The 27,078-nt window shown below is 37.2% G+C and overlaps 1 protein-coding gene across 1 annotated transcript in view; it reads right to left on the reverse strand.

Moving 5' to 3' along the window:
• The window catches only part of LOC103604980 (myotubularin-related protein 13), a gene marked incomplete at its 5' end in the record, with an annotated part of 148,821 nt that overhangs the window by 51,930 nt on the left and 69,813 nt on the right, over positions 1-27,078 (reverse strand). The window contains one exon of the mRNA XM_008589562.1: positions 7,059-7,127. Coding sequence (XP_008587784.1) covers positions 7,059-7,127 — 69 coding nt within the window. The remainder of the gene's footprint in view (positions 1-7,058; positions 7,128-27,078) is intronic.

Genomic DNA, 27,078 nt, shown 5'->3' on the forward strand with positions numbered 1-27,078 from the left:
TAGATAATCAACTACTGGATAGCGGAAACCATGTCTTAAGCATCACTGTGACCCACACAATGCCTAGTACAGAGTTTTAAACAAGGGAGACACTCAGAGACTTTGTTGAAATAAATTTTTCTACCAAGGTAGCTAAAGTAACTTTACATTTATAAGTAACCGTGTTCCTTCAAGTCTTATTTGCTCTACTGATCTACTTAAATATTTTTAACAAAATCATGGAAGTTTAGAAGCAAAATCATCACTGTTTACACAGCAGCATTCAAATTCCTTAAACATGGTCCTTCATAGTCTAGCCATAGACTTACCTTTTCTTTCTGCCTCCATCTCCAGTCTTAATTCCCAGTAAATAATTCATGGAGTTTTCTCTGCCTATAATATTTATGTCTTCCCACCTTTTACCCTCTCTTTACCTTATCCCTACGTGCAAGACAAATGTCCACCTATTTTTCATGGGTACAAATATCACAATTTCTTTGGAGTGTTCCTTGGCTCACAAGGAATTAATGTTTTCTTATAGTACTTAGATCTGTGTTACAACTTATGCTATAATTTATTTTACCAATCTGTGTGTGAGTGTGTGTGTGTGTGTGTGTGTGTGTGTTCCTCAAGGCAAGAGACCTTGACTTGTTCACCTTTGCATTCTTAACACTTGAGACATGGCAGTAGTTCTACTGAACTGAACTGTACTAAATCTTTTTGGAATAAAGAAAGAACCAGAGTCCTAGTAGGCTGCCATTCTTAACACTTGAGACATGGCAGTAGTTCTACTGAACTGAACTGTACTAAATCTTTTTGGAATAAAGAAAGAACCAGAGTCCTAGTAGGCTGCCTCATTTTCTGCACAATGAACAAAAAGGTCCGAACCTTTCACCATCAAATGAAAAAAGTAAAAAAAAGTTCAGAAAAATACTCCACAAACAAAAAATTAATAAATAATAACACTAATTAAGGATAAACAACAAATTTAACAAAATTTAAAATACTGTTATTTGTTCACTGAAATAATAATAATAATATCTGTTCCAGAGCTTGTGAGTAAATTACCCCATAGTTGCCTTAAATCACTATTTTAAATAGTGACTATAAACTAATCTTAATAAAGAACAGTAATTCCAAAATAATTATAATAATTAACAGTTTTTCAGAAGCAGAGGTTTTCCAAGAGCACTAGGAAAAAGAAGCAGTCCTTCAAAACTTGAAAGAAAAAGTGAGAGAACCAAGAAGAAAATGAAGGGAGGATATAAAAGCAAGACACTAATTCTCCAACCATTCTAAAATTCTGCTGGGCTGGAGGCATCTGTTGTAATAAATATATTCACATGTTTTCCAGGCCAAATTTGGATTCAGCCAGAGTTGATGCCTGTCCTCACTCTCAAACATTTTTCTGCCGACTAACTTATTTCTAAAGTTAATGTTTGATTTTACAGAAGGATCCCCCCACTCCAAAAAAAAAAAAAACCCTTTATCACTCTCTTTCCTCCTCTTCCCTTTTTTCCTGGCCAAAAATGTAATCCTTTGAGAACTGTTGTAGCAAATGCAATGGATCCAGATCATGAAGTATGAGAAAAACAAAATTCTTTTCCTATTTTGTAGATTTTTAGGAACCTCTCATCATTTACCAATGAAAAATAATGACTGGTGAAATATCTATTTTTTGTATTGGTATTAGATTTTTCTTCTAGCAGCAATCTTAATACTATGAAAGTTGGTTTATTTGGATTCCATCAGTTAGAATTACCTACAAACTGTCTTATCTATACTAGGACAACTAGGATCTATATTAATGACTAAGGCAAAGTCAGTATTCAAGTAACTTGTAAATCATCAGAGAATAAAAAAGTGTATTTGGTGTCATTATGAGCACTTTGTATGCTTTCTATTAGAAATATGTGAAAATTGGAGACAGAAATAATAACGTGACAATTAATTAAACTGTAACATCCAATTAGTCAGCATTTCCTGAACTTGCCCCTTCCAAGCCAAAGATTAATTAAATATTCTTGCTGGATATATGAGTGAAAATGACTAGAGAAATGGGGGGTAGGAGTGATGCCAATTCAATATCTCTAAAGAAAAAGACAAAAAAAGTTCCTATATGTATGCTGCATAAACTGTCACTCACTAGGAGAACCCTGTTACAGTAAAAGAACATGAGCTTTGAAATCAGACAGAACTGAATTTGTGTCCTGGCTCTGTCACTTACCAGCTAAGTGGTATAGATTCTTTCTAAGGGCTATTTCCTTCACCTTAAAGTGGGAATAACACTTCATTGAGCTGAATTAAGTACTGCAAGTAAAATGGAGCATCTTGTACACAGTAAGAATTTAATAAATATTAGCTGTCATTATTATTCCTATCATCTTCCTCTAGAGACTCCTTTTTACCATGTTCTATTAGGTAAATAGACTTATACAAGAAATATCGGGCTTTGACATGAAAAACACAATAGATGTTAGTTTATTCATTTTAAGGAGCAGGAGTTGGGGAGTAATTACTGCTAGAGTCTGGTGGTGGCAGGAAGATCACCACTTAGGAGACAGTTCAAGAAACAGTGTGGTTCTCCATGCTTTAATGTGCACTTTCTGCCTCTCTGATTGATTAGGTAAGTTAAGCTTACAGAAATGACTTTTTTGGGCAGTGCTCTGTACATTTTCCTATCACACCACCCTGAATTTACTTGCCATGGGCTTCTTATTTTGAAATGGAAGTAATACAGATATCTAAAGATTTTATTTATGGTGGGATAAGGTAGTAGATGTTCATTTAGAATGTATAAGCCAAAGTTAAAATTTAGCAATAAAGAAATTAAAGAACTGTGAAATCATGTAGACAGAAACATAAAATTTCTTCAAATTGAGAAATCATTGCTTCACATCTCGCATTTTTTCTAATGTATTTATTAAAAGATAATTAGCTTAATTATATATTACGCATTGAATTAGATACACTTTGAAAGAATACAGAAGGTGACCTAAGCACACTGGGTGTGAAAAATTCTTAATTAATAATTAACGGTCCTAAAGAAATCTTCTAACAACACGGGGGAACCTCGAAACCATTATGGTCAGGGAAAGAAGTCAGACAAAAAAGAACATATAGGGCATGATTCAATTTATATGAAATATCCAGAAAAAAATAATTTATATATAGAGAAAGTAGATTAGTGGTTGCCTTGGAATGCGGAGTGACTGTAAATATGCATGAAGTTTCCTTTTGGGGTGACAGACTGTTCTAAAATTAGATTGTGGTGATGGTTGCACCACTGTGTAAATATAATTTATCATGGAAGTGTACACTTAAAATGTGTAAATTTTATGTATATAAATTATACCTTAATAAATCTGTTAATAAAAATAAATCAGAATAGATGGGTACTAGAAAAGTTGTTGTTACATGCTGAACAAAGTGAGAATTTTGAAGAGGAAATCTGCATCTACTGAGAATGAGTGCCTGAATAATACTCTTATTCTGAAGTAAGACCTATATCAATCAAAACCCTGAAAGTGCCATGCACATGTGGGAGATCTTTGGAATTTGGGAAGGCTTCACATCAGGGTGTTTGAATCTAAGGTAAATAAGGTATTTATTTTTTCTCCCAGGGTAAACATAAACTACAATGGGTACTAAAGGAGAAAGTGTTAGCTCTCCTGAGAGACATTTTGAGTATGAATAACCAACAGATGTGCCTTATAGAAGTAATGGGAGGTATGTGTCATATTTTGATAGATTCCAGGAAACTCTCCAGATTAGCTAGGTTATTAAGAACTACAACAGGATGACGCTAAGGTACATGGATCACTGAGGAGAAGGCATTAAACAGTGGCTCATGGTGAAGGGGCCCTGGCCTTCATTGTTGCTCAATGCTATTGCTGAGAAGGAGTAATATAGGGATATCCTATTTTGGTTCTATTTCTGCTCTATTGAGTTTTATTTTACTTTCTATTTTTTTTTCTTCTAAGAAAGCAACATTTAGGTAAGAACCCCTGCTTTAAACATTCTGGATATGTACTCTGGCTCTTAATTCAATAAACATGATCTTTAAACAAAAGAGACCCAAGTAAATAAAAGAATAGCCCAATATTATTCATTAACTTTGAAATGATTCCTCTACCGTCAATAGATGATGAATAGATATGAAAGGGTGTTAGTATGTGTCTTGAAGGTAAAGACCATCTATAACTCTGCAATAGACAAAAGCACACCGCTTGGCACATCTAATAAATGTTTGCTAAAATGGGAATGAAAGTATCATATAAACAATAAAAATAATATAAGTGTATGTAAAAGATTACATTATTTTTACAGTAAAAGTAATCCTGACAATTTAAATCTGACTGATAAGACATCACCTTCAAGAAAGGCTTTATAATAGTTAAAGAAGCATGAATTATATTTAACTTGTTAAAACTGGAGAAAAGTGAGAAGGAACTGTAAGCTTCCAATCTAGGGGGGAAAAACTAAATCTGTGGTGGCTATCCCATTACAAATTCCTAAGGATCTAAGATAGGTAATGTTATAAGTGGAAAATGTTGGATACATTTACACTAACTCTAAAAGATAAACATTACATCTGGGCCAATGAAATACCCTGCTTTATGAGACTAGTAAGTAAGTATAGACAATCTTTTTTTTTTTTTTTGGCAGCTGGCCAGTATGTATATACACCATCTTTTAATTAAAAAGAAAAAATATAATTATTCATTAAAAATAATTAGGTATATGTGCTATTATGAAAGGTTCTCCAAGATGTACTAGGAAGTGAAAAAAGTGAGGTGAGAAAATGAACGGTTTGATTCCTTTTTTTAAACAAAAAAACCAAAACCAACCAAACAAAAAGATAATTTTATCTGTATATGTTGGCAATAATGCATGACTCCCCTACACACCCACTCTGCTCTCCAGGAAGGAAACCAACTGTTCAGGGAAATGGGGCGGAGGTGGGAAAGGGAGCTCTTCCTTTGCATTTTGTACCTTTCTGTAATATCTAAATTTTCTAATAATGTGCATGTGTTACTTTTATTTAAGAAAGTGTGCATTTGCTTGGTGGAATTTTGGACCAATATGATTTTTTTTTAATCATTTGCAATAGTAGAAAGACTATTAATAAAAGCTCCTAAGGGTCATGTTAATGTTTTATTAATGTTGCTGCCCGTGATGTTGCCTGGCACAGTAACTTTGTATGTCAAGATGATCAACAAACTTTTGTTATATTGAAAAAAATATATATATATGTTATTAAAGATATTTAAAAAGTAAATTTAAACAAAACAAACAGCTGTCTCCATTGTCTGAAGCAAGGCTGAGTAAGGCGCAGGAGTTTATACTGGCTGGACAGTATAAGGATGGCTCATCTGCAATTTGTGGCCAGGATAATGCAATTTACATATACTTCCTGAACTAACAAGTCCCTATGCACCAGAAATAATTTCCTGTTAAGATACAGATTTAGAAAATATCTAAGAATCAATGTGATCCACCCTCTTTACCCCCTCTGTCAATTATCAATGCAGTGCCTCTTTTCTCCAAATCTACCCTTCTTTGCCCTACTTTGTGATAATGGAACTGGACATTATAAACATTTCACCTTTGCCAGCTTTGTCAGTAAAAGGTGCTAAAGGGACATTGAAGTAGGAAGTATCTTCTCTTCCTGGTTTTGGTGTGCTTTTTCCTTCTTGATCCTGTTGCATGCACCTGCTACTGGTGTGTGGCACACCCAGAGGTGCTCCGTATATATGAAGTTTCAGTGGTACCCCAGCTGGTGGCTTCCTACCAAGTTTCACTGGCACCCTAGAAGCTTCAATGGCTTCTTATTGGGTGGCTTTCCAGCAAGCTTTGCCAGCACTCTAGGAGATGGTTTCCTTCTTGTCAGTCCTTGTCTGTGGCACCTCAGTGAACTTCTATGCCATCCAGGGGCCACAGCAACACCTCTCCAACAAGATCTGAATCAGCCTAGATCTGGGGACCCTCTTCCAATTTTGGTCCCTTCTTGGGTACTCTGCCTGAGCCCTAGAGGTAATAACTGCTCCCTATATTCTATTCCTGTATTCTTTAGACTTCTCTTTACCTCTTAGTTACTGTACTATTTAATAACTCCTTGTATTAAATTTACTATTCAAATTACTGGTGTGGTTTTTGACTCCTGACTGGACTTTGACTGATTTACCTCCAAACCAAACCACACCACAACAAACCAAACCAAACCAAACCAAACAAAGCCAAGCCAAGACAACAACAAATAGTCAAATCTGCAATGCCACCCCTAAAACACAAGTCTGTATTATTAAGTTTGATAGTACAGAAAAACAACATGGAATTTTGCCAAACTTGTTAACTTATTGCCTCCTGAAGCCGACTGTGCATATGGCTGAACAGTTAGTCAGCCTGTTGTCACAAGTCTTACTGTTTCCTATTGCACATTTCAGAAGGATGTGTTAAATGCATTGTTCAGAGTGTGGTTTTCTAATTCTTTACAAGTCCTTCACAGGAAAAGAGAGAATTTGCTTGATTTGTTTGCCATAAGAACTAACCTATTTATGAAAAGACATGGATAGAAGAACTGTAAAAACAACAGAATTTTAAAAATTACTTCGAACATTCTAGAAAATCTCAGAAGGTTCATAGAAATGTCCAGTGAAGTTAAACTCTGATTTCTGCCTCAATTGACATCATTCATTTATTCATTTAATAAATAAATACTGAGTGGCACTGGGATATACCAACAAAGAAAACAGACAATATGCCAGCCTCATGGAATTTATTTTCTGTGGTAGGGGAAAAACAAATATATAAGTAGGTTGATACATAACATAATTTCAGGTGTTATAAAGTACTATAAAGAAACAAAGTAGGGACGAGTGGGTGCTATTTTAGGAGATGATTTAGTGCTCTATATTAAATTTCCTATACATAGCATGCCATAAATGTTATAATAAATATAACCACAGATATGTCTTAGGTATACTAAGAAGACAAGGTTCATGTAATTCCATGATAAATCAAACTGAATATATTTATATAAATCATAACAAGCTTATATATAGACCAATGAAACTTACCCTATAAAAAGCACTGGTCAAAGGGAGTAACGCTGCAGCAATGTTGTACTCTTCTAAACTTGAACAATCCTTAAGCAAAACAAAGACAAATGAGCATCATTAGGATATTTACCAGAAATCACAAATATCTCATATATGAAAACCAAAACCTGGGATACAATTCTTACTGTCCTGTAGGGTTTTTGCTTTAATTCCAAATTATCACTAAAGCATAGTTAACTAAGATTTGGGGAAAAAAATTGTTCCTGAAGCACATTCTTTTGGAAATGACGTAAAAACACATCTGAGAAAGATATCGTTTTCATACATGATTAGTAAGCAGCTATCCTTCCTGCTCAAAGATTGTGTTAAAAGCTGTGTAACTTACACAACATTTTTTTTTTGGAGAGTGTTTTAGTATATTTAACTACTGTACTTCACTGAGTCTAAGACTTGTTCCTGCTCAAAGATTGTGTTAAAAGCTGTGTAATTTACACAACATTTTTTTTTTTGGAGAGTGTTTTAGTATATTTAACTACTGTACTTCACTGAGTCTAAGACTTGGGTTTTTTTTTTCTTCATATTTTAACATCTCTGAGGTGGGGATGCATCTTATAATTGATTGGAAGTATTTTTTCTTTCTTAGTGTTACATACAAAGGGCACTTTGTTATTGATCAGGTAAGAAATATCGCTGATGTTAAAAACATTGATTGAAATGTTACTGGGGAATAGGACAGTGAGAAAATCTCAGTGGGAATGTAAAATGTTGCAGCTGCTGTAGAAAACAATATGGTATTTCCTCAAAAAAAAGAAAAAGAAAACTAGAATTACTATAAGTTCCAGCAATTCTACTTCTGGGTATATACCCAAATAAACTGAAAACAAGGACTAGCCGATATTTGTACACTCAGGTTCATAGTGGCATTATTCACAATAGCCAAAAGGTAGAAGCAACCCAAGTGGTGTGTATGTGTGTGTACACACACTGATGTATTATTCAGTCTCAAAAAGGAAGTACACATGCTACAACATGGATGAACCTTGAGGACGTTACGTTAGGTGGATATTTGTAAATAGTCATACTAATGGTCCTTCCTCTGTCTGGCAGTGGGGCACAGTGTGAGCCACAGGGAGGCCAGAACCTAGAACAGTACCTAAGGACAGCATAAGCTGCAACTGACCTTCTTTCTAGAGGGTCAGGTATAGTGATTAAAGCCCCAAACTTAGACAGTGTAGCTATCTTCATCAAAACACAAATTCCCCATCCATCACTTATTCATATATTTGTATAAATTGACTTTAAACTCAGATCTGGGCCTAAGATATTGATTATTCTAGTACAATTTCTCCCTTTCCAGATAAGAGAAAAGAGGCACAGAAGTCAGCTGTAGAGCCACGACTGGAGTCCAGATTTATTTACCTATCAGTGTGGTGTTCTTTCCTCTAGACACTGCTTTTGTACTTGACTGCTTTCCTCCTATTCTTGACGTAGAGGATATGAGTCTTTTGAGCTTCCAGTACTAATTTTGGAGTGGGAGGGAGGGAGGGAGAAAGGGAGGGTAAAGAGAATAGGCTGAACAGGATAGTGAGAGGCTTAGGGCTGCATAAGTGCGGTGGTGTCAGGGACAAGGGCTCTGGAAAACAGGAGGAAGAGTCAGAAGGCAAAGTGGGAATATACGATAGACAACCCTGGCTTATTTCAAAATACGACTGGGCTTGGCAGAGCCAGCAGTGGGGATGGGGAGGGTGCAGTACTGCCCTGAGAAAAAAAGGAAGAGATTGTCTTTCATAAGTCATGGCCACCTACTCTAAAGCCAGTCTTGTCTAGCATGAGTACATTTGATACTAAAAGGGTTCTTAATTGAACTTCATACATTGTCAGTTCTGAAAAACACAGTTTTAGAATGCAATGAATGTTCAACTCCAATAAGTATTACAATAATACTGGGTTATAAGAGTTTTTATAGGGGGCAGGGAGAGGAGTTGGGGGAGATTTTCAAACTGTTTTGCAAATGTTGTCTCGTAGAGTATTGATAGCTATTACCTGGGGGGAAATTGGGGAAATGCTGAGTAAACAAAAATAAACAAGATTTTTCTTTCTTTCTTTTTTCTTGGTAAAACCCCCCAAAACCAGGCACACTGTGCCAGTGCACTAAAGCATAGTTAACTAAGATTTGGGGAAAAAAATTGTTCCTGAAGCACATTCTTTTGGAAATGACGTAAAAACACATCTGAGAAAGATATCGTTTTCATACATGATTAGTAAGCAGCTATCCGTCCTGCTCAAAGATTGTGTTAAAAGCTGTGTAATTTACACAACATTTTTTTTTTGGAGAGTGTTTTAGTATATTTAACTACTGTACTTCACTGAGTCTAAGACTTGGGTTTTTTTTTTCTTCATATTTTAACATCTCTGAGGTGGGGATGCATCTTATAATTGATTGGAAGTATTTTTTCTTTCTTAGTGTTACATACAAAGGGCACTTTGTTATTGATCAGGTAAGAAATATCGCTGATGTTAAAAACATTGATTGAAATGTTACTGGGGAATAGGACAGTGAGAAAATCTCAGTGGGAATGTAAAATGTTGCAGCTGCTGTAGAAAACAATATGGTATTTCCTCAAAAAAAAGAAAAAGAAAACTAGAATTACTATAAGTTCCAGCAATTCTACTTCTGGGTATATACCCAAATAAACTGAAAACAAGGACTAGCCGATATTTGTACACTCAGGTTCATAGTGGCATTATTCACAATAGCCAAAAGGTAGAAGCAACCCAAGTGGTGTGTATGTGTGTGTACACACACTGATGTATTATTCAGTCTCAAAAAGGAAGGACACATGCTACAACAGCTGCTGCGAAAGCGGCTATAAGCCACAACAACCACGCAGATGGTCCGCCAGCCACTGGAGTGCATTGACACAAGGAGAGTCACCAGCAGAGATAAAGAAAAGAAGAGGATGTCTCTCTCCACAAAGCTCATTTCAGAGTGACAGAAGAAGCATCTGCTCTATAATAATATTGGGGGACCTGACCACACCTCTCAGCATTGGACAGATCATCTAGGCAATAAATCCACAGAGTAACAATTACTCTTTCAAAAGGACAGAAGAAATCTAGGGTAATTAGAGGGGAGAGGGGAGATAGAAAGGGGGATGGGGAGAGACTGGAAAAGGGGCATAACAATTTGTATGAAAACAGCAGAAATTCTCAGGGTTCTTAACTGTGACTCTATGAGAGGAATTTGGTAGGCAGCATTTTCAAACCTAATTCACTAACAACATATATGTATATACCTTTTGGTGATGGCCAGCATAGAGACCCAAACCCTTGACCTTGGCGTTACAAGGCCACGCTCTAACAAACTGAGCTAACCAGCAAACCGAGAATGTGTGTGTGTGTTTATATATATATATATATACATGTATTTTTTTGTGTGTGGCTGGCCAACATGGGAATCTGAAGCTGTGACCTTGGTGTTATAAGGCTATGCTCTAACCAACTGAGCTAACTGGCCACCACCCAAAAATATTTTTAAAGAATTTAGTTGTAGAATATATTTTGGAAAATGATGACTTAAGATCAAAAACCTACTGAGAGAATTCCAACCAAAAGATCATTTTAAAACTTAGCTATAGACTTTTATTTCCAGACTTATGGTTGTTTTCATATTTGGATAAGCGCTTTTGCTAAAAAAAAAAAGTAGAAAATGTTGGCTAAAATATTTAAAAATTATTAATGCAAAGCAATAAATTGGCAAGAAAATAAGAAATTCTTAGATGAAAATATAAATTAAGTGGCAACTTTGAGAGAGAAATAGAGCACTAAGGCTGAATTTTATGTCAAGAACAGTTGGTAAGCAAATTTGAGTACTGGTTTTGAACATAAGGGACTCAGGGGATAGGAGATAAATCCCAGCACTTGCTTAAGATAGGAAATCCATTAGGAGAACTACCATAAAGCTGGAACCCCTAGAGTGACCTAGGACACCAGATGGAAAGTCTGGGATATATTAAGCAGAGAAAGTGATACACATGTGGGTAAATCTAAACATATATTGACTGCATAAAACAATGACAATTCTGTCTTTTGGTAGTAAAAAATTTAAGATACAACTAAAATATACAATCAAGGTAGGACAGACTTTGTAAGGTGGTACACTGGAGTTGAACTTTGATAATTTAAGTGAGCATTTAAAAATTTCTGTACTATCACCAAAGGAATAAAGAGGAAAAAAAAAAATTGAGTGATAGAAAAAAAAAAAAGAAAAGAAAAGAAAAAACAACCTGCAACTCAAAGGAAAACAAGAAAGAAGAAAAAAGGAAACCCAGAAAAAGGAAACAATCAGAAAAGAACAAAATAAAATTATAGAAATAAATACAAATACCATAGCACAAATGGACCAAATGTTCTGGTTAAAAGACAAAGATTGTCACTGAACCAAAAACCTGATTCCAAACACTTGTTGTTTAAAAAAACTTATTTGGGGCCGGCCCGGTGGTGCAATGGAGAGTGCGCTGCTTGGGAGTGTGGCGGCGCTCCCGCCGAGGGTTCGGATCCCATGTGGAGACAGGTTCCCGCTCACTGGCTGAGCATGGTGCGGGAGCAACACCGAGGGTTGCGATCCCGTTACCGGTCAGTAAAAAAGACAAAAAGGGAAAAAAAACCCCAAAAAACAAAAAACTTATTTGTATGTAAGGATACACAAAAGTTAAAAGGATGAAAAATATGTACCAGCAAACTACCAAAAGAAGTTGGTGTAGGTATTTCAATAATCAGCCAAAATAATCTTTAAGGCAAAAAGAATTACTAGAGATAAAAAAGCATTACATAATGATAAATTGCTCAATTTACCAGAGATTTTTTTCCCAACAATTTTGAAAGTATATAAACTTAGTGACTTAGCCTAAAAACATACAAAGCAAAAATTGACAGACATAAAAAAAAGATAAAAAGATAAATTCACAATCATACTGAAAGGTTTTAATATACATTTTTCAGTAATTGATAGATCAAGCAGGTAGGAAAATCAGTAATCCTACAGATTTAAAGAAATACTTCAAAAGCTAGACCTAATGAATATATACATAGAACACTGTATACAAAAACAGATCACTGGTGGATCTAATAGACACCATACTCTAACACTGTACCCACAAGTGTTCACATGGATTTAGAAACATTGACCTCATACTATACTGGGCCATAAAATAAGTATCAGTAAATTTCAAAATCTTTTGAATTACACAGACATAGTTGTCAGATCATAATGCAATTAAGTTAAAAATAGTGCATACACTTAAAACTGTACCTGGCACATAGTACATACTCAAATGTTAAGTTATTATCACTGAGGCTAAAAAATGCTTAGTATATCACACTATATTGTAATTATCTATTTACTTATTTGTCTCCTTACTAAACTATAAGCAATCTGATTGAAAGAAAGTGAGCTGAGATGCTAGGTACCATTCAAGCTTTATTAAAGAAAGAAATCTGCTGGTATGTCCTCAAAGTGGCAGGCAGCATGGGGCTGCCCTGAAAATGGGGGACAGCGCCGGGCATGGGGGTGGTAGAGCTTATATAATGCACCAAGGGCTGGCTGATACCATCAAGGAGGGTCATTATGCTAATGTGGATTGGGGTGGAGAACTGCATCCTTGTGGGAGCAAAAGGGGTTTCTGTTAAAGTCAGGAGGCTTCTCGTAAAGGGAAGGGGGGAGGAGGTGAGCAGCCCCATTTTGTACTTGGGCCTTTCTAAAGTGGCGCTGGTTATGTTGCAGATCTACTACTGATGGCATTTTTATAGCAGCAAATAAGAAGCAGTATCAATATTTATGGCAAGCTGTTATGTCTTTTCAGAATGACATAAAGCTAAAAAATCGAACAAATGATCTTGCTAGGTCTTAGATTTCCAGAATGAGTGTTGAGAGTAATTAGAAGGATACTCCTTAGAATAACAATTTTCACTCATTCAACAAATATTTAGAGTACCTACTATATGCCAGGCATGTTGTTGCTAATGAACATAGGAAATTCTTTAGGCCAAGAGAGAAAACAAACGACAAATAAGAACACAATTTAAAGGGCTAAGATAGGCTGAATGGTCTACATCCTTAAATTTGAGGACAACTATGTTCTTTTATGATGTCTTTGTGGGAACTTTGTTGGAATCCCATTACTGGTTGGATATATCTTAAATTAGATCAAGTGATCTTTGGTTTTAATTCAAGAACATCAGTTTTAGATATAAAAAGAGTGACTATTAGAGTTATCTGAGTAACATCTCCTCCCTAGTCATGCCTCTAGGAATAAAATGTGCGTGAGTGAAAGGAAGGAAGAGGACAGAAAAAGAGAAAAGAAATATGAATCAATGAGAATATAAAAAGAGTGACTATTAGAGTTATCTGAGTAACATCTCCTCCCTAGTCATGCCTCTAGGAATAAAATGTGCGTGAGTGAAAGGAAGGAAGAGGACAGAAAAAGAGAAAAGAAATATGAATCAATGAGAATATAAAAAGAGTGACTATTAGAGTTATCTGAGTAACATCTCCTCCCTAGTCATGCCTCTAGGAATAAAATGTGCGTGAGTGAAAGGAAGGAAGAGGACAGAAAAAGAGAAAAGAAATATGAATCAATGAGAATATAAAAAGAGTGACTATTAGAGTTATCTGAGTAACATCTCCTCCCTAGTCATGCCTCTAGGAATAAAATGTGCGTGAGTGAAAGGAAGGAAGAGGACAGAAAAAGAGAAAAGAAATATGAATCAATGAGAATATAAAAAGAGTGACTATTAGAGTTATCTGAGTAACATCTCCTCCCTAGTCATGCCTCTAGGAATAAAATGTGCGTGAGTGAAAGGAAGGAAGAGGACAGAAAAAGAGAAAAGAAATATGAATCAATGAGAATATAAAAAGAGTGACTATTAGAGTTATCTGAGTAACATCTCCTCCCTAGTCATGCCTCTAGGAATAAAATGTGCGTGAGTGAAAGGAAGGAAGAGGACAGAAAAAGAGAAAAGAAATATGAATCAATGAGAATATAAAAAGAGTGACTATTAGAGTTATCTGAGTAACATCTCCTCCCTAGTCATGCCTCTAGGAATAAAATGTGCGTGAGTGAAAGGAAGGAAGAGGATAGAAAAAGAGAAAAGAAATATGAATCAATGAGAACTTCTTTGAAAGAGGATGATAAAGATCAACTGAAAGATGACTTTGAGGGCAATTCATTATTTGAAGTCATGTTCAGGTTTTTATTTAAAAATACAGGGCCGGCCTGGTGGCGCACTGCTACAGTGCGCCGCTTGAGAAGCGCAGTGGCGCTCCCGCCGAGGGTTCGGATCCCACATGCAGACCGGCCGCTCACTGGCTGAGCGAGGGGCGGGAGCAACACCGAGGGTTGCGATCCCGTTGCCGGTCCCGGTCCGGTACGGGTGCGACACTGAGGGTTGTGATCCGTTGCCCGTCACAAAAAAAGACAAAAAAAAGAAAAAAAAAAAAATACAGTTAGGCCATGTAGGAAAACACCATATCTTTTTACTATGTGGTATCACTGCATTGTTTCTGTCATCTCCACGGATTTTATAAAATAATCCCAGAACACAGCAAAAAGTGTGAATCATCTTTTTTCTTCCTGACTTATTCCTTATCCCCTTAGGACACTGCTATGCAAAAGAATGTCATCTGTGTCCTAGCACATCTGAATTTCTTTAACAGAAATGCCTTGCATGTTTCTGAAGACTATCATGAGGCCCAAGGCAATAAAGTTCAACAGACTTGAGCTGTAATCTTCTCCCAAGGAAATGGTTGAGATGCCAAGATGCCTTTTGACTTTGATTTCACAGCAGGGCTTCATTTGTAATGATTCTGTCCAAACTTTAAATGACAACAGCTGTGATAGAAGCCCCACACACTCATTTATAAAAATTTTCCACGAATTAAAAAAATTAAACAATGGGGAATTTCAATCCATGACCAATTAGCAGGGAACTGGCAAACATAAAACATTTAGAGTAGAAAAAGCTATTTATTATCTTACAAAATGTTTACACATTGTAGTGCATGTCTCAAACCTGTGAGCCAGTCAAAAGCTGATTGCAAAATATAAATATAAAATTCTTTGCAAATCATGTTAGAGACATTCTAAGTTAATTAGGTTGAAAGACAGAAAAATTTTAAAACAATAAGTCTAACAACCATTGACACAGCAAGAGCATTCCAGGATAGTGCAGTTATCTGTTGGGGAATCAGTCTATAAATACACATTCTTTAGTCCCCTGTGCTTTGGCCACATAATAGCATTGTAGTTACAAACATACCAGGCAATTTATAAACTTGCAAGGACTTGAATACTTATACATGTTTTATTCTGAACTTTGCTATGTAACTTACCTTTAATTTTCCTGCTACAATTGAAGAGTGAGCCCTGCGATTTTAATTTCCCACTAACCTCAATTACTTTACACTTTTAACCTACAAACCTCTGAACTGACATGGCCAACATTCCTATTTCACAAAACTTTAGAGTCTCTCAAAATGTTAATATTTAAACATTAAAGAAAAAAATGGGAACGAAAGGCACAAAGTATTACAGAACTGACTTTCCTTTAGAGTTCAGATTAGACATAGCTCAGAAAAAAAATTCAATTGTCCAAAATGTTGAAATACTTGTATCTTCTACATAAGGACAGGCACTAAAGGCAAAAATACCTCTTTATATCATATTACTCTCCTGATCAAAAATTTCAGCTATGTTCTGACCGTTGCAGAATAATGACCAAACTCTTCCGCCAGGCTTGCAAGGCCTTCATGGTGTGGACCCGACCCCGACACCCCCCCCCCCCCCCTCCTTGGCACGTCCACATGCAGGCCCCCATATTTCCCTGCTCTTTCCACGTATAATGCTAAGCACAAAATAGACAAAAGGACAGGCAAAAACCTTGGATTATATTTTAACACTAAATAAACTTATAAAACCATAGAGAATGTATCAGGATTTTGAACACAATGGTATTTATATGTCCCATTAAGATAGAAAGTGAATGCTAAGCTTGACAATAATATCAAGCTTTTTAAAAGTTTTTTGAGTGAATGGACCAAATTTGTTTGAAGTTTATATGCCTAGAAACTAGAACATTGCACCTGGTATACAGTAATACTAGCTAACATTTACTGAGTGTTTACTCAGTATCAGATACATTCTACATTTGAATTTACAGAAATTATTTCATTTAATCTTTACAATCTCTATGAGGTAGATGCTATAATTAGTTAATTTTGTTGGTGAAGGAACAAAGACACTCAGAGGTTAAATTATTTGCCTGATATTACATGGCCACAAATGGCAGAGCTGGAATTTGAACCCAAGTAGTCTCACTCCAGTATTTGTGCTTTAAACCTCTATATTCTCTTTCCTCTCAAATGCAATAATGTATTGAACTGAATCTAAAAATGTTATCTGTGGAAATGTCTAACTCAGGTAAAAGAAGAAATCTTCCAGTAAATTATAAATAATGTCCTCATGAAAGTTTGAAACTACACTATATCTATGAAAAAGCAATTGAAAATTTAAAATGTGATTGCTAAAATTAAAATGCAAAGGAAGAGCTGTAAATATGTATATTTTTTTCTCATGGCATCCTTTTATTTTACCTGTATATTAAGGAATTTTAAAAAATTAAGAAATATAGAGGATGAAGTTAAAGCTTCTAAAATATGCCTAACAGGAGTAATGGAAGTAGAGAATGGAGGAAGCAGGTGGGAGAAAGTAAAAGAAATAATGAAAAATAAATTTAGTCTTCAGATGCAAAGAGTCCAATGAGTGTCTAGTAGGATAAATGAAAAACACCCATACCGATATTGTGCTGCAATTTCATTATACCAAAAATAAAAGATTCTAAAAACTGTTAGAGGAAAATAAAACCAAAAACAAAAATCAAAGAGAGCAGGTTTTCTACAAAGAAACAATAATCAGGTTAAAAAAAAAAGCTCAATGATGCTAGATGATAGAAAACCATGGAGAGCAATGTTTTCAGAGTTCTGAGGAAAAAAACTTAAAAAAAATTATTTTATTTTATATTTTAAAATAACATAGTAAAATTAACTTGATTTTTGGTTCTACAGTTCTATGAATTTTAGCACAGATATAGATCCATGTAATCACCATCAGAATCAGAATACAGAACAGTTCTATAACCCCATGTTATGATCTGAATGTTTGTCCCCTCCAAAACTCCTGTGGGAGTTTAATTCTCAACAGATCCATGTAATCACCATCAGAATCAGAATACAGAACAGTTCTATCACCCCATGTTATGATCTGAATGTTTGTCCCCTCCAAAACTCCTGTGGGAGTTTAATTCTCAATATGGCAGTGTTGAAAGGTCGAACCTTTAAGAGGTGATTGGAACATAAAGGCAATGTTCTCATGAATGGATTAATCTGTTCATGGAGTAATGGGTTAATGGTTTAATGGATTATCATGGGTGGTGTGGAGTGGTGGTGTTATAAGGAGAGCAAGTGAGCACATTAACAAACATTCTCTTACCATCCTTGCCATGTGATACTCTGCACTGCCATGGGACTCTGTACAGTCTCCAAGAAGAAGGCCACCCTCACCAGATATGCCCCCCTGGACCTTGGACTTCCCAGCCTCCAAATTATAAGAAATAAATTTCATTTTCTTATAAATTACGTAGTTTCAGGTATTCTGTTATAAGCAACAGAAAATGGACTAATACACCCCACAAAATTTCTTATTGCTATTTATAGTTATGCCCTCTCCCTACCCCAAATCCATGGTAACTACTGGTCTCTTCTCTGACACTATGGTTTTGTCCTTTTGAGAATGTTATATAAATGAAATTATATCATCTATAACCCTTTAAGAGTGGTTTCTTTAACTCAGGATATTTGTTTTTGAGATTCATTTGCATTGTAGTATATATAACAGTTCATTTCTATTGCTGAGTAGTATTCCACTGTATGCATGTACCAGCTTGTTTGCCATTCCTGTGTTGAAGGACATGTGGGTTGTCTCCAAGTTTTGGCAATCATGAATAGAGCTGCTAATTAACATTCACGTACAGGTTTTTGTGTTCACATAAGTGCTCATTATTTAAGAGTAAATAGCTATGAATGGGATTGCTTAATCACATGGTAAGTATATGTTTAACTTTATAAGAAACTGCCAAACTGTTTTCCATACTAGTGGTACCATTTTATTTGAGAGTTCTAGTAACTCTGCATCATTGCCAGAACTTAGTATTTTCAGTCTCTTTAATATTAACCATCCTGAAAGGTGGGTAGTTGTATCTCTTCAAGGTTTAATTTGCATTTCCCTGATAGCAAAAAATATTGAACATATTCTCATGTGCTTATTTACCACCCATATATCCTCTATGATAAAGTGTCTGTTCAATTCTCTTATCCATTAAAAAAAATTAAGTGCCTTGTTTTGAGTTGAAAGGATTCTTTATATATTTTTGGATATAAGTCCTTTAACAGATATGTTTTGCCAATACTTTCTCCTAGTGTGTGGTTTGTATTTTAATTTTTGACAGTGGAACCCACAGATATAAAGGGCCAACGGTCTTTTATTTATCTGATTGAGAAAGTTCCCTTTAACCCAGGCTTCCAGTCAAGATGGAGGAACAGACAGTCCCCCAGTGTCACTCTCGCCTACAAATCAACCGATTTACAATTATAAAAAAGCAATGACAGCCAAGCTGGGGCTGCTAAAGCTCAGGGGAAGAGGAGAGACCCATGGAGTGCATGAAGGCAGAAGCCATGATGAGAGAGAGAAAAAAACCACTTGGACCGTTTTGAGCCCTGGCTGCTTCCAGGCTGGAGCTGCTGATTGCATGGAGCAGGAGCTGGCAAAAGCCGCAGCTGTGCCCTCCGGATGAAGTTGCTTGGAGGCAGCAGGGGAGAAGAGGGCCTTGGCGACCCCCCAGGCCAGGAAGACCACCAATAGCGTTCCTGTGGACTCACTTAGGGGCGAGGAGCCATAACAACTGAAGAAAAGGAGCCACTCAGAGGCCGGTGAGTCATTGCAAGGGACTAGTGCATGGGCCTGTCCCATGGGAAGTGTTCGTAGCATGTGTGGTGGGGGAGATGGGCCCACTGGGAAAACACTGGGGCACAGCAAGAACAGCTGATCTGCCCCCTATCAGTGAAGGACCACTCAGAGGAGATTGGTTAGGAATACAGAACTGCAGTGGGTACAGTTTGCTGAAAAGGCTCAGGCCCAGACTAGAGTTTCAGATCTCCTGAGAGCCGGAAGTACCTATAAAATCAACCATTAAAATCCGAGCTGCCCAAAAAGCCTTCCCTAGGGAATCAGCAGCAAAGCAGCAATTTATCTCAACCACAGAGCTCAAGTACTGGCCCCCACAGGAAGTTCCCTCATTTTAGAAGTAAGCAAAGGACAACAAATTAGTTCTAGTGCACAGTTTAAATGGAGGGAACAGCAAATAACCCAACACAGAACTAAAAGAAAAAACAAAGTACCCGCAACCAGAGACAAAGTTTCATATTAACTAGTAAAGGTCTCATTTCACCAAAGAACACCTATAACACCTTGAAGGACTGGAAGTGCCCTGGGATACCAAGGCAGAAATGAGGGAGGGTTGGGGGCCTCAGCAATGCCCCCCAACACCTGCCAATCAATCCTGAGGGTGGGGGATGAGGGCCTCATCCACACCTTCCTGACACATGCAGCCAGCCCAGCAGTGACCACCGAGCCACTGCAGGAAGCGCCTCAGGCTCTCCAAGTCAGGGAGATGGGGGCCTCAGGCCTTGGCCTTACCCCCCACCCCCAATACACACAGCCAGCCCAGCGGCAACCACCGAGCTGCCGCAGGAAGCGCCCAGGGCTCTCCCGAGCTGGGGCGGTGGGGTCCTGGGGCCTTGGCCATACCACCCGACACATGCAGCTAGCCCAGTGGCGACCACCAAGCCCCCACAGGAAATGCCCCAGGCTCTCCTGAGCCAGGGTGGTGGGGGTCCTCAGGCCTTGGCCAGGCCTCCCGACACCCACAGCCAGCCCAGTGGCGACACAGGACCACCACAGGAAGCACCCTGGTCTCTCCCTACCTGGATGGGTGAGGAGCTGAGGCACTCAGCCACACCCACCCGACACATGCAACCAGCCCAGTGACAACCACCATGCCACTTCAGGAAGCACCCTGTGCTCTCCCAAGCAGGCACAGTAGGAGGCCTCAGCCATGGCCCCTCGACATGTGCAACCAGCCCAGTGATGATGACCAAGCCACAGCAAGAAGGGCCCCGGGTTTCCGAGCTGGGATGTTTGGGGACAAGGGCTTTTCCACACCCCTCTGACATCTGCACCCAGCCCAGCAATGACCAAGCCACCACTGGAAGCCCCCCCCGCCCCCCCAGGGGAACAAAGGTGGTTCCACAGGCCTCAATCCTGCCCCCCCTCCTCACTCCTTCTTCCATCTCATTTCCTTCCCCTTCCTCTCTCCCAACTGCTCCAAAACAACATCCCAGAATGTAAAAAATAATATTAATAAAATTTATTTTTCTTAAAATAAACAAACAAATAAATAAATAAATTTCCAAAAAAGAATATAGCATTTATAATACCAACAACAAAAATAGTGTAACTAGGGGCTGGCCCAGTGGTGCACTGCGCTAGTGCGCCGCTTGGGAAGCATGGAGGCGCTCCCGCCGAGGGTTCGGATCCCACATACAGACCGGTTCCCGCTCACTGGCTGAGCGAGGCGCGGGGGCAACACCAAGGGTTGTGATCCCGTTGCCGGTTCTGGTCCGGTACGGGGGCGACACTGAGGGTTGCGATCCGTTGCCGGACACGGAAAAAGACAAAAAAAAAAAAATAGTGTAACTAGGAATAAATTTAACAAATGATGAGTAAGACTCTCATGGAGAAAAATAAAATTTATTTTTCTTAAAATAAACAAACAAATAAATAAATTTCCAAAAAAGAATATAGCATTTATAATACCAACAACAAAAATAGTGTAATTAGGGGCTGGCCCGGTGGTGCACTGCGCTAGTGCGCCGCTTGGGAAGCATGGAGGCGCTCCCGCCGAGGGTTCGGATCCCACATACAGACCGGTTCCCGCTCACTGGCTGAGCGAGGCGCGGGGGCAACACCAAGGGTTGTGATCCCGTTGCCGGTTCTGGTCCGGTACGGGGGCGACACTGAGGGTTGCGATCCGTTGCCGGACACGGAAAAAGACAAAAAAAAAAAAATAGTGTAACTAGGAATAAATTTAACAAATGATGAGTAAGACTCTCATGGAGAAAATCATAAAATGTTATGAAAGACATTAAAGGCCTAGATATATTAAGAAATATACCACGTTTATGGACAGGAAGAGTTGCTAAAATGTCATTTCTTCCTACATTAATCTATGGATCCAATTAAATTTTAATCAAAGTCCCAATAGAGTTTCCCATGGAAGTTAATAATGCTATTCTAAAGTTATATGGAAAAGGACAAAGAATAGGCTAGACATTTCTTAGGAAGATATAGCACGAGGACTTGCCTTGGCAGATATTAAAAGTTATCATAAAATTTTAATTAAGGCTATGTGATGCTCTGCATAAATAGGCAAATAGATAAACAAAATAGAAATCTGGAACAGACCCATGTATTTATAGAAATCTGATGTATAAGAAATGGGCCACTGCAAATCAGTGGAGAAAGGATATAGTATTAAAAAAAACTGGTTCTGGAACAACTGGTTATTTATTTGGAAAAAAAATTAACTGGACTTCTATCTCATACAATTCACAAAAATCAATTTCAGAGGGGTTGGTGAGAAATTGGTCAATCAATGGACACACAGAATGCTTATATTTCTTAATGATGAATATGCTAAGTATCCTGATTTAATCATCATCACATATTATACACAGGTATTGATGTTCAACTCTGTACCTCACAAACATGTATAATCAATTATGTTTCAATTTAAAAAATCAACTTCGGATAGATTAAGGACTTAAATATGAAAGGCAATGTTATTAAACATTTTAAGGGAATATGAGAATATCTTTATGACTTCATGGTAGGGAAGGATTTCTTGCAGAAGACATAAAAAAGTGTCCAAACATGAAGAAAATGATTAATAAAGTTGACTACATTAAAATTACAAACATATTCATCAAAAGACATCAGAAATACAGAGAAAAGACAACCACAAACTAGGAAGAGATACCTGCAACATGTATAATTATCAAAGAATTGGTGTTCAGAACATATTAAAAACTCCTAAAAATCAATGAGAAAAACAGAAACAATGCAAAAGAAAAAAGGGCAAAAGAAGCAAATTGGCATTTTCCTACACAGAAAAACATGCAAAGCCAATAAACATGAAAAAATTATTCCATTTATTAGTCATCAGGGAAATGCAAATTATAACTACAATGATAAGCCCTTTAATAATCACTGGACTGGCAGAATTTGAAAATTCAGAACTTCTAATATCAAAAGTTGGCAAGGATGTGAAGCAATAAAAACTCCCATACATTGCTTTAAGAGTATACAGTTGACCCTTGAACAAAATGGGTTTGAACTGCATGGGTCTACTTATGTGCAGATTTTTTTCAATAACTAAGTTGGAAAATTTTTGGAGATTTGGGACAATTTGAAAAAACTTGCAGACGAACCACATAGCCTAGAAATATCAAGAAAATTAAGAGAAAGATATGTCATGAATACATAAAATATATGTAGATACTAGTCTACTTTATCATTTACTATCATAAAATGTACACAAATCTCTTATAAAAAGTTAAAATTTATAAACACTTGTGCACACAAACATTTACAGACATGGCACAATGCACAGTTGAGAGAAAAGTAAACAAAGGTAAGGATGCAGTATTAAATCATAACTGCATAAAATTAACTATAGTACATAGTGTAGTATAGTAATAATTTTGTAGCTCCCTCCTATTGCTATTGTGGTGAGCTCAAGGGTTGCATCTACTTAAAACACTCTGCATGAGCAGTTCATTTCTCCAGTATGCTGTATATCGCAGTAAAAAGTGATCTCTTGCAGTTCATGCTTATTTTTCATTGTGTTCATAAACCTTGAATAACATCATGGGACCCATACGAAGTGGCACTAGTGATGCTGTAAGTGCTCCCAAGAAGCAGAGAAAAGTCATGACATTACAAGAAAAAGTTGAATTGTTTGGTATGAACCATAGATTGAGGTTTGCAGCTAGGTTGCCTGCCATTTCAAGATAAGTGAATCTAGCACAAGGACCATCATAAAAAAAAAAAAAAAAGGAAATGTGTGAAGCTGTCTTTGCAGTTATGCCAGCTGGCATGAAAACTTTACACTTTTTGTGAAATACCTTTATATCTCCTGTTGAAAATGCAACTTTTATGTGGGTGCAGAATTGCTATTAGAAAGGCATACTTATATACTCTAATATGATTGAGAAAAAGCAAAGTCGTTATATGACAACATAAAGGAAAGTGAAGGATCTAAAGCTAACAACTTACTGCCAGCAAAGGATGCTTTGGTGATTTTAGAAAGAGGTTTAGTTTAAAATATTGTCAAGATAACAGGAGAAGCAGGTTCTGCTGACCAAGGGGCAGCAGACGAGTTCCCAGATGCCATTAAGAAAATCAAAGAGAAGAAAGAATATCTGCCTGAACAGGTTTTTAATGCAAACAAAAGTGCCCTATTCTGCAACAAAAGGACACTTATTAGTAGGGAAGAGAAGTGAACACCAAGATTTAAGGCAGGAAGTGACAGGCTAACTCTACTGTTTTATGCAAATGTGGTTGGGTTTATGATCAGGACTGCCCTTAACTATAAAGCTGCTAAATGCCGAACCTTGATGGAGAAAGATGAACACTGGCTGCCAGTCTTTTGTTCATACAACAAGAAGGCCTGGACAATGAGAACCTTTTTCCGAATTGCTTCCATCAATGTTTTGTCCCTGAAGTCAGAAAGTACCTTGCCAGTAAGGGACTGCCTTTTGAAGTTCTTTTGACATTGGACAATGCCCCTGGCCACCCAGAACACCATGAGTTCAATACCAAAGGTGCTGAAGTGGTCTACTTGCCTCCAAACACAATGCCTCTAATTCAGCATCTAGATTGGGGGTCATGAAGACATTATGGCTAATTACACACAGTACTCTATGGAAAGGATTGTCAATGCTATGGAAGATAACCCTGACAGAAAGAACATCATGAAAGCCTGGAAGGATTACACCATTGAAGATGCCATTGTTGTTATAGAAAAAACCCTGAAAGCCATCAAGTCTGGAACAATAAATTCCTGTTGGACAAAACTGTGCTCAGATGTTCTGCATGACATCACAGGATTTATGACAGAGCCAATCAAGAAAACTATTAAAAAGATTGTGGATAAGGCAAAAAAGGTGGGGAGTGAAGGGCTTCAAGATATGGATCTTGGGGAAATTCAAGAGTACCACACCAGAGGAATTAAAAGAAGACAACTTGATGGAGATGTGCACTTCCGAACCAATGCAGATGCTGAGGAAGATCAGACACAGAAGCAGAGCCAGAAACAAACTGACATGACAATCTGGCAGAAGGGTTCCAATTATTCATGACTGCTTTTGACTACTTTTATGACCTGAACCCTTCCTTCTATGATATGGGCACTGAAACTAAAGCAGATCGTGAAAGAAGGATTGGTATCATATAGAAGCATTTTCAGAAAAATGAAAAAGCAAAATAGTCAGACAGAAATTACAATGTATTGGGCTGGCCCAGTGGCGCACTGCTACAGTGCGCCGCTTGGGAGCATGGTGGCGCTCCCGCCAAGGGTTCAGATCCCACATACAGACCGGTTCCCGCTCACTGGCTGAGCGAGGTGCGGGTGCAGCACCGAGGTTTGCGATCCCGTTGCCGGTCCCGGTCTGGTACGGGCGCGACACTGAGGGTTGCGATCCGTTGCCGGACACGAAAAAAGAGACAAAAAGGAAAAAAAAAAAAAAAAGAAATTACAATGTATTTCTGTAAAGTTATAACAACTGTGCCTGCCTCTCCTGCCTCCCCGACCTCTTCAACCTCTTCCACCTCTCATACCCCTGAGACAGCAAAACCAATCCCTTCTCTTCCTCCTTTTCAGCCTACCCAATGTAAGACAAGGAGGATGAAGACCTTTATGATGATCCACCTCTACTTAATGAGTTGTTAATAATAATCATGTTATACAGTTAATAAACATCTGTTGTGTATGTGTGTGAATGTCTTCATGTGAAAATCTAATACCTGTACAGTAAGAACTGGAGGAGACATTTTTGTGTCATCATCACATAAGCATTCACTGTGTAGAATATCACATGCAAGAACTGTATGGAAGTGGACAGCCTATCCTTACATAGTAATAAGATGAGTTATATTTAATATAAAATTAATAATGTTAGTTTTTTTAGTGTTTTATAACTTTGCTTTCAAAGAATTACATTACCATACAATATGCCTGTCTCTTCTAATTGGAGAAAGTGCATAACAGCCTGTTATCATAGGTAAGTAGTTTTTTTTGTTTTTGTTTTTTTTGATTGGTAAGGGGATCGCAACCCTCGGCACGGTGTGGTCTGCACCATGCTCAGCCAGTGAGCGTATGGGCCATCCGTATATATGATCCGAACCTGCGGCCTCAGTGCTACCAGCGCCACACTCTCCCGAGTGAGCCACGGAGCCCATAGGTAAGTAGTTTTTTAAAAAAATGTAATCAGTTTCCAATGCTGTATTATGAATATAACTATAACACTATATGCCATAAAATTTTTATAATGATTCATTCAGTAGTGTATAGGCTAGGCTGCAGTGAAGCGATCATATCATTTATGCTAGGCTACCACAAAGTAATCATATTGCTGCTGCTTCATTATCAATGCATGAATTGTTTTACCGGTAAATAAATATGGATTTCTTTTTCACATTATCTTTCCATTTTTGATATCCAGTGTTAGTAATATGTGTAACATTTACAATGTTTTGTATATGTAAGACAATATTGATGTAGGTACTGACAGATGATTCATCTTGTAAACAGATGATATAAACTTACGGTATTGATAAATATAGTACAGTACTGTAAATGTATTTTATCTTCCTTATGATTTTCTTAATAAGATTTTCTTTTCTCTAGCTTACTTTATTGTAAGAATACAGTATATAATACATTTAATATATAAAATATGTGTTAATCGACTGTTTATGTTATCAGTAAGGCTTCTGGTCAATGGTAGGCTATTAGTAGTTAAGTTTTTGGTGAGTCAAAAGTTACATACATGGATTTTCAAATGCACGGGGGGGTCAGCACCTCTAACCCCCATGTTGTTCAAGGGTCAACTGCACATTTGTAATACCATTTTGGAAAATAATTTGTCATAATCTAGTACAGCTGAAGTTGCATATACTCTTGACTTAGCAATTTCATTCCTATGTATTTATCCAAGAGAAATTCTTACACAAATGCATTGGGAGACTTATATTAAGAATGGTCCCTACAACACTGTTTTTTAGTTACAACACTGGGGCAATGAATTATCCTTTAATAGAGGAATGGACTTATACCTTAGTAAAAATATTCCCAGGGACTTCAATATTAATGTGCTATTTCTCAAAATGAGTGTTGAGTACACAGGTGTGTGTCATTATTTTTTTTTTAAACAATACATATATCATAAGTACTATATATTTCAAAACCAGAATTTCATGAGTAACATAATGACTACTAGAAAACAAGACCAAACTGAGATGCAGAATGGGCAGTGATTAGCAAAGTTTACACACTAGCTAAGTCTTTCACTAGCTTATTCTATCTAGCATTACAGTACAACTCAAATTTCTGCTTAGGCAAAAATACAAATTACTATATATCATGGATTGTTTTTAAATAGTCACATAGAATCCCAAATCTGCAATTGCCAACAGTCTTAAATTTCCATTAACTATCTCTTATATATATAAATAATAAACACTCAATGAAATTTGATATAACTAGGTAAGATACTATTTTAAATTCCATTGCAAAAGCAGTTATTTCA

Source organism: Galeopterus variegatus, unplaced genomic scaffold (assembly GCF_000696425.1).
Source record: "Galeopterus variegatus unplaced genomic scaffold, G_variegatus-3.0.2 Scaffold5519, whole genome shotgun sequence".
NCBI classification, from domain to species: Eukaryota; Metazoa; Chordata; class Mammalia; order Dermoptera; family Cynocephalidae; genus Galeopterus; species Galeopterus variegatus.